Source organism: Populus trichocarpa, chromosome 16 (assembly GCF_000002775.5).
Source record: "Populus trichocarpa isolate Nisqually-1 chromosome 16, P.trichocarpa_v4.1, whole genome shotgun sequence".
NCBI classification, from domain to species: Eukaryota; Viridiplantae; Streptophyta; class Magnoliopsida; order Malpighiales; family Salicaceae; genus Populus; species Populus trichocarpa.
This window is the reverse complement of record NC_037300.2, coordinates 2,463,540-2,472,622: the sequence shown is the minus strand read 5'-3', so window position 1 is coordinate 2,472,622 and position 9,083 is coordinate 2,463,540. Positions and strand designations below refer to the sequence as shown.

Here is a 9,083-nt window from a genome sequence, read left to right as displayed (position 1 = left end):
GATTAAGAAAAAATTGAAAAGAAACTAAAAGCTCAATTTTTGAATCGAAACTAAATTAAGGGTAAATTAGAAGAGAGATTGTGAATTCTCCAATTTCTTTGACATTGTTTTGTGAATTCAGATTTGTATTTATTTAGAAAACAAAATAGAAATTACATGGCAGACGTTAAAAAAAAAAAAAAAACACAAGCAGAAATAGCAGCAGCTACAGATAACCAGGTAGAAAACTATGAAGATTAATTTCTTCCAGGCCTCTCTCAAATCTTTTATTCCTAGCCTCACTTTCCCAAGACAATTATAGTGCAGGAATATGAAAGGTATAGAAGTACTACATATCAAGCACGCTGCAGTTAAGGGTATAGGGTACTGTTATTGCCTGGCAATCTGCAGACACCATATAGGGGTTCCGCTGGAAACACTTTCACGTACTTCAGGGCACTTACTATGAGCCCAAAAATAAAAGAATACTTAAAAATCACAGTATAAACCGTAGCCTTGTAATGAAGGATCCATCGCTTGAAGGTGTGCCTACAATGTGATTCGATGTCCTTTTTAACTTTTTTGAAAGCACGAGGATTGGGCACTAAATAATTGGCTACCTCACTGAAGAGTTTCGCGACTTCTTCTTCACTTCCGAGGGTAACGAGGAGTACACCCTGTGAGCGCAACACTCTCACATCTTCAGGGTGATCAATTAGTGAATTCATGAAGCATATGTAAGAAGTGACCCAAAGTTTGTCAATGTCACCGAGGCATGCTTCGTAGGCTACCAGGTTTAAGAGCAGGGGCTTGGTCGAGACGTCTATCGTTAGTGGAGGAATGTAGAGACTTCCGGCGAGTAATGTTCTCCTGAACTTGACATCGGTGAAAAGACTAGTCTTGCTTGGTTTGAAATGGATCCCAACATTACTAAGTTCCGTGACAGGAAAGTACCGGCCAGACCACGTCTTTCGAGAATCAGCCCTGTACCAGCTTTGTCTACTAGCATGGGGGACATCTTTGCTTCCAAGAAATGTTAAATGAAAACGTTCAAGAAGATGGGCATGCTTATGAGGGGCAGTCATCTCACTTTCCTGGCCTTTTGGATTTGTACTTGGCAATATTCTGCGAAAAAATTTTGAAATGGTTAGTAAATGTTTTTTTTTCTTTTCCCTGCATGACTCTCTTTGAGTGGGCATTGATCGAATATGCTTGAAGAAAGCTTCAAACAATGCAATGTTCTCTCCTCCGAACCTCAACCTCGTTAATTCATTAAGAACTTCAAAAGGGAGTTGGTTCTCTAGTAAGAACAAATCCCTTGCAACCAAAACGACATCGTGACTAGACATTTTTAGTTTCTCAGGTTGCTTTAAGAGGCAGAAGAGGAATTGAAGAATGAAACAACCATCAAAAAACATCATCTGGGCAAATTCCTCGTTCTTGAGCCGGCTTGATTCATCCTCTATATAGTATTTTCTTACTCTGCTGGCCACTTGCTCAACCCCACGGTACATTTCTTGGTACTTTTCTTTGTACCGTTCTTGATTGACGTCATTTACACAATCCTTGACAAACTGGCGGGCGAATGTAACCTTGAGCTTCTCCATTTCCTTGAGTTCATCTTTCCCATGGTGATAGGGACCGATGGAGACAAGAGATGGATCATAGCATTCCCTGTTCTGTTTAATTTGACGAATTGTCGACGGAACCTTTGGAAACTTTGGCACCGTTTGTCGGTTGGAAACATTGATCTCTTCACTTGTGGCAGCCATCATGCTGTCAAGCGATCCAGAGTGGATCTCTTCACTTGTGTCAGCCATCGTGCTGTTGTGCCACCCACAGTGGCTTTGCCCGGTGGAAGACATCGCTATGTCATGGCGTGAGATCACGATTTCCTGCAGATTTGCACTCATTATTTGTGCATGCAGACTATTAAAGGAGGAGATTTTAACTATTTTGTTTCATCAATAAAAGGATACGAGTCCATTATATATAGCACTTCAAAATATTGAAGTACCTTTTGGTTTGGAATATTTTAGCTTGCTTGGAAGTAGAGCTTAATATTGTTGGCTAAAGCTAAAGGAATAATTGGAATAATTTACTGGTGCTGTTGTTGCTCTAACTTTTGCTTTACAGGGAATATATGAAGTAATTGGAGATCCCTTTGGACCATCACATCTATTCGTCCACTGCTTATTTTGAGTTCCACGTGTACTTTATCCAAGCTAAAATGTGAAATGCTGCAAGGGAGAGATAAATATTACCGGCAAGCATGTTCCACGTGTACTTTATCCATGGATAAAATGTGGCATAGATCAGCGATATGTGCTCTTTCCTTTTTCTACTGGGCAACTATGACTGTCATATGTTTCAGTTTTAATAATGAAGTCATTACAGTTTATTTCCAAGTTTTCAAGAAATTGAATGTAACTGATCACTTGTCTTTTTTTAAATTTTAAATGTTTGACGATTGCTGGTAGTACTTGGTGGGTTTAGTGAATAATCCGAGATGAATTCTACCCGTATCAGGAATGATAGACATTAAGGAGGAATACTGATTAAGAAAAAATTGAAAAGAACCTAAAAGCTCAATTTTTGAATCGAAACTAAATTAAGGGTAAATTAGAAGAGAGATGGTGAATTCTCCAATTTCTTTGACATTGTTTTGTGAATTCAGATTGTATTTATTTAGAAAACAAAATAGAAATTACATGGCAGACGTTAAAAAAAAGAACACAAACAGAAATAGCAGCAGCTACAGATAGCCAGGTAGAAAACTATGAAGATTTCTTCCAGGCCTCTCTCACATCTTTTATTCCTAGCCTCACTTTCCCAAGACAATTATAGTGCTGGAATATAAAAGGTATAGAAGTACTACATATCAAGCACGCTGCAGTTAAGGGTATAGGGTACTGTTATTGCCTGGCAATCTGCAGACAGGGGCGGAAGCAAGGGGGGCAAGCAGGGCCCGGCCCCCCCTGCAAAATATATATATATATATATATATATATATATATATATATATATATATATATATATATATATATATATATATATATATAGGGTAATTAGGTAATTAAATAATAAGGAAGTGTTATATTTTTTTTATTTTAAAAAGGTGGTGTGATTTTATTTTTGATTTTCTTTGAATTTACTCTTGACCTACATGGAAAAGAAAAAAATATAAATGCATTACTTTGTGAAATAAAAAACAGAGCCATCAATTTATCCTAATATAAATTCTGCCGCCGATCAAAAACATAAATAAAAACATAAATCGCGAGCAAAATTTTTCTACAAAAAGATTGAAGCAGAGCTACTAATTAATTTATCTTTCATCAAACAAAACAAGGTAACTTAAATTTAAAATATATTTTTGTTTTTTTTTGAGATGTTTGTTAATAATTTGATGAGGTTTTTTTTATATAATTCTACCATTTTTGCTTCTTTTTTTTCTCAGGTCTACTAGTTCTACCAAATTTTTTTTTGGATTCTTGTTATAGTGATTTTTTTCTAATCAATTAGATATATTTTATTGGTTTGTTTTGATTATGCTTGGATTTTTTTTATGTTTTGTTTTTAGCAAAGCCACCAAAATTATCAATTTTTTCTTATGATATATGTTTTGATTTTAGATTGAACCATGAACAAAATAAGAAGAATTGATTCTTTTTTTGAAAAAAAAATATATTGATAACTCAGTACAGCCTACTGAACGAGTTTTTTCAGCGATGAAGATTGTTAAAATAAGACTTCACAATCGGATGAAGGATGATTTTCTTGCAAATTATTTAATTGTCTATATAGAAAAAGAAATTGCTGAAAGATTCACAATTAATATGATAATGATGATTTCTATTCTATGAAAGAACGACGAGCATAATTAAAATAAATATGTAAGAATCATTCTTTATTATTTTTTGCTTTATTTCAAAGTTTATCAAACATAAATAATGTTTCGTTTTAGCTAATGTTTCTTATATACTTTGTATGTTTATATTTGATAGATATAAAGACCAACAACATTAAAGTGATGGATATATTATGAAGATGAAATTAACTTCATTGCTTTAACTCAATTTAGTATTGCTCCAAACTTTTTACCTTATACAAAGGTCATTATATATTTGTAGTAAGTTATTTGAATAAAACTAAATTATATAGATTTTGTTTCACAACTCATGTATAATAAATTAAAACAAATATTATATCTTATTATATTAATTTTAATCCCCCAAATAAATAATCCTAGCTCCGCCTCAGTCTGCAGACACCATATACGGGTTCCGCTGGAAACACTTTCACGTACTTCAGGGCACTTACTATGAGGCCAAAAATAAAAGAATACTTAAAAATCACAGTATAAATCGGACCCTTGTAATGAAGGATCCATCGCTTGAAGGTGTCCCTACAATGTGATTCGATGTCCTTTTTAACTTTGTTGAAAACACGAGGATTGGGCACTAAATAATTGGCTACCTCATTGAAGAGTTTCGCGACTTCTTCTTCACTTCCGAGGGTAACGATGAGTACACCCTGTGAGCGCAACACCCTCACATCTTCAGGCTGATCAATTAGTGAATCCATGAAGCATATGTAAGAAGTGACCCAAAGTTTTTTATTGTCACCGAGGCATGCTTCGTAGGCCACCAAGTTTAAAAGTATGGACTTGGTCGAGTCGTCTATGGTTAGTGGAGGAATTTGGAGTCTCCCAGCTAGCCATGTTGGTTTGAACTGGACATCAGTGAGCTGACTGGTTTTGCTAGGATTGAAATGGATTCCCACCCTTCTAAGCTCCGTCGCAGGATGATAACGATACAAGGTTGTCTTTGAACTATCAACTGGGGCGTCCTTGTCAACAAAATGCATATGAAAGAGTTCAAGGAGATGGCTGGCAACATAGTACTCTTCCATTGCTAGGCCTTTTGGAGTAGTTAAGTTCAATGCTCCTCGCATAATAATTTTGCGGAAGAACTTTGATATTCTCTTCCTGCACGAGTCTCGTTGACGGGGCATTGCTCGAATGTGCTTGATGAAACCTTTGATCAATTTCATCCCTCCTTCATCTTCGAATCTCAACTTCATCAATGACCTGAGGACTAGAAAAGGGAGTTGGTTCTCTAGTAAGAGCATGTCTCGTGTAACCATAGCTGAAACGTGACTAGACATCTTCAGATTTTCATGGTCACAAAGTAGACAGTACATGAATTGGATAACAAAGCAACCATCAAGAAACATCATCATGGTGAATTCGGTCATGCCAACGAGTTTAAATGATTCATCCTCAACATAGCATCTTCTCGCCTCTTCAGCCACATCCACCACGGTTTTGTACACCTCTTCAATGTGTTTTCCACTCTGTTGCACAAATCCGCGCACCATACTTTGTTTAGACTTCTCCATCTCTTTGAGCCCATCATGCTTCCCGTGGTAGTAAGGACCTATGGAGACCACCATGGGTTCGTAACATTTCTTGTTCGATTCAATCCCACTAAATATCTGTGGAACCCTTGGAATTCTAGGCCCTTGCTGCTGGCTCATGGTCTCTGTCCGCTCAACGCTCAATATGGATCCCAACCAATTATTATTTTCTGGGACTAAAATGTGTGTTTCTTCCATTAGAAGTACAGATATTTACTGAACAAAGGATATTGTGAACAAAAGAATTATTCTGCACTTCCAATGCATATCACGAACAGGTCACTATGGACTATTAAATACCAAGTTAGGAACTAGAATCTTACCTTACTTGGAAGTTGAGCTTTGATGCTTTAACTGTTGTGCTCTTGTCTAAAACGTGTTCCTCAACTGTAGACAGCTACAGCAATAAAATTCGCAGTGTAACATCAAACTTAACGGTTTATAAGTTTCTCGACATCAAATTAAAGTGGTAGGTTGCATGATAGCACTGTGAATAAACCAGAAGAAATTGTCATTAGATAGTGATTACTTTGTCAAAATACTACATACTGCTTGCAAAGAAGCAAAATATATCTGCTTAATTTCTTACTTTGTTGTCTCATTTATGATGGCTGGTTACCATTTTCCAGTGCACAAATCATTAAAAAAATCCCAAGTAATTGTACGCAGTCCAAAACGCAGATAAGTGTTAAAGAATATATGTTTCAAGATTTGCAGGTAGTAATACTAATAACATGAGAAATGCGTGTAGGGGAGATAAAGATTGGATTGTTCCATGCTCAAAGTGAAGAAAATTAAAGAGCATATATAGAACAAACTTTTGTTTCTCCAGTCTTTAGTGATGAAATTGTCACTAAAGACTGGAGATAAAGATTGGATTGTTCCATGCTCAAAGTGCAAGAAAATTAAAGAGCATATATAGAACAAACTTTTGTTTCTCCAGTCTTTAATTAGTGATGATAAAAGAATAGAAGTCGAGCCCTACCAGGCTGCGCAACCTGTGTTTTCATTTGTTTTTTTTTTTTGTGCTTAATAAGCTTAATTTGACAGAATTTCTTTTTAAAGAAAAAAGCTTGGAAATAAATTCTTTGTCGAGAGACTGGGGTAGAATTTAAGGACAAGAGCTTAAAACATTGACTTTGCTATACGTATTACAGATTATTAAAGAATAATATAAAATTATTTGTAGAGATTGTTTCTGTTCTGAATGAATGCCAGTACTCAAAAAGGTCCAAGCTGCATAACAACCATTAAGAAATCAAGAGTTATTTCTACTTCATACTTTAGCATAAGCATTCAGCAAACAGCACAATCGCAAATAAACAAAGTTTTATAGTATGCGACTCTAAGCAAGAACCTTGGGTAACTCATAGTGGTGTATTTTGTTACCATACCTTTTCTTTAATATATGGGTAGAGCGGGTAGCTAGTTTGTATTAAAGTGTATGTTTTACGTACTATTTATATAAATACTGCTGCTCTATGAGATGGAATTAATAAAGGAAGAAATTGCAAAAACTTTTTCTCTTTCACCTATCTGTTTTGGCTGAAGGATTTAAAATCTGGCCCGATGGATTTTACATAAGGTTATCGAATTATTGGTAAAATATAATTTTTCGAATTGTTTTATATATGCATGTAGTTTTGAGCACTAAACAATTTTAAAGTATGTATGCATCTTAAATTGGTTGAAGTGGACCGGCAGAATTACAGGAGTTATATTTTAGTTTTTCTCTCTTATTTGTGTTTTCGAAGTTAATTTTGAGCAGATCAAACAATTTTTTTTTTCTGTTTTATTTCTACACATTATTTTTAGATTAGTCGTGATGGAGGCAATTGTTATGAATTTTAATATGATTAAGGAATGGATACATGATTGAATATTTATTTGTTTTTTTTTTAAAAAAAAAAACCCTCTTAATGTCAATTGAGATGTCAAAGAATGTCAATTCATCAACTACAGTGTGTGTCACGGGGTCATTTTTTTCATCCCAAAAATTTGAGAGCACAATAGTCAATGGACTCTGCTCATGGTGGTAACCGACTCCTTATTTTCTTATATTTTCAATCAAGGCGCTTTTTACTTTTCTCCGACAAATTTTGATTAAAAAAAGACAAAAATTTAACTAAATTCTGACCAATCTTATTTAGCACAGAAATAAAAGTGGGCTTTCTCTTTATTGCACTCTTTATATAACAAAGCATGCTTGCCTATTTTTATCTCTCACATGCATTTCTCGTTCTAGCATGGAAAACTAAAATCAGGATAAGCTCTTGTCACTTTTTCCTCACTCTTTGTCTATACAATTGCTAACTTCTTATCCTCCACCCTTTCTATATATATTTCTATATATATTAGGTGAAGTTTTAGAATAATTTTATATTACTAAGTCTTAGAAATGATTTTATATTATTCTATAATATATCTCTTCAAATAATTTTTTTTACTTGAAAACTTATATAGATTCATTATTATTTTATATTTAATTTTTCTAATTTAATTATAAAAAGATAGAATTCAAACTTATAACTATTTGGCTATTGAGATTATCGATTAATATCATATTAAAGAATTATTTAAAAAAAATTATTTTATGTTATTTTTAACATTATTTCATAGTTTAGGTCCGATCAATTTCATGCAGAATTCAAGTATATATGCTAATAGCAAATGTATGATGGATCTTTAAGTTTTAGGAGTGTCTGTTATTTAAATTATTATTTTTCTCAAGTACTAAATATGATCTTTAATTAGAAAGTATAATTAAAGAACCATAAGCATCTAACCTTGATTTCCACACGCATTACTAAGCTACAAACGATTCTTCTTTCCTAACTGCTACAACCAATTCGGAACTAGCCTTCTTGTTTACTATTGCTGTTAACGATATAGTTATGGTAAAGGATCACACCATTATGTAGTTCAGAACCTGTTGAACATCTCTATGAAAAATTAAAAAAATAAAATCACACGGAGTTAAATATAATGGAGAAATTGTTTTATTGATGGAGAAATTGGTCTGATCCTTGGTTGTGAAGATGTCCCTCAAGAGAAAGAACTGGCCTTGCAGATATGAAAAGTTTAGCTAATATATTTATGTACTAGATGAACATGTTCAAGATTAAAAAGAGATTTGTATGTTAAAAACAATTACAACTTTTGATCCAATAATTATCAAAATTAAAATTAAAGTGTAGATAAGTGTTAAGAATGTACATATGTTTCAAAATATGCAGACAGCAATTATACTAATAACATGTGAAATGCCTTTAGTAGAGATAAAGATTTGGATTGTTCCATGCTCAAAGTGCAAGAAAATTAAAGAACATATAAGGAACAAACTTTTGTTTCTCCAGTCTTTAGTGTGAGAAAAGAATAGAAGTCGAGCCCTAAATCATTTAAAAATTCATATTATTTTTTATTTTTCTAAATCATTTAAATCATATGACCTTTAATATGATTGACAAATATTAGGGCATATTGAAGATGTTTCATCAAGACATTTACGTTAAATTTATTTTGCAATTTTGTGTTTCTAATTATTTTTTTTCAAAAATGAGTTACTTTCTTTATTTGAATTTATCAAAGAGAATATTTTTCTATAAATAAATAATTTTTATTTAATAATTTTTTAATGTTGGAAGCAAGATAAAAAAAAATATGATATTTATGTTGGTATTGAT

The 9,083-nt window shown here is 33.4% G+C and overlaps 1 protein-coding gene across 2 annotated transcripts in view; it reads right to left on the bottom strand.

Annotated features, from left to right (window-relative positions):
* Positions 1 to 282: 282 nt before the first annotated feature.
* LOC18108887 (UPF0481 protein At3g47200) overlaps positions 283 to 9,083 on the bottom strand; it is a 43,647-nt gene continuing 34,846 nt past the window's right edge. The window contains exons 1-2 of one of the 2 annotated variants that reach the window (XM_052447790.1): positions 4,459 to 5,651; positions 283 to 599 (exon numbers count right to left, since the gene is read on the bottom strand). In XM_052447790.1, the coding sequence (XP_052303750.1) occupies positions 351 to 599; positions 4,459 to 5,598 (1,389 nt within the window). In that variant the 5' untranslated portion in view covers positions 5,599 to 5,651 and the 3' untranslated portion in view covers positions 283 to 350. Of the gene's footprint in view, positions 1,572 to 4,458; positions 5,652 to 9,083 lie in introns of those variants that run through there. The other variant, XM_024587985.2, reaches the window with a different exon arrangement.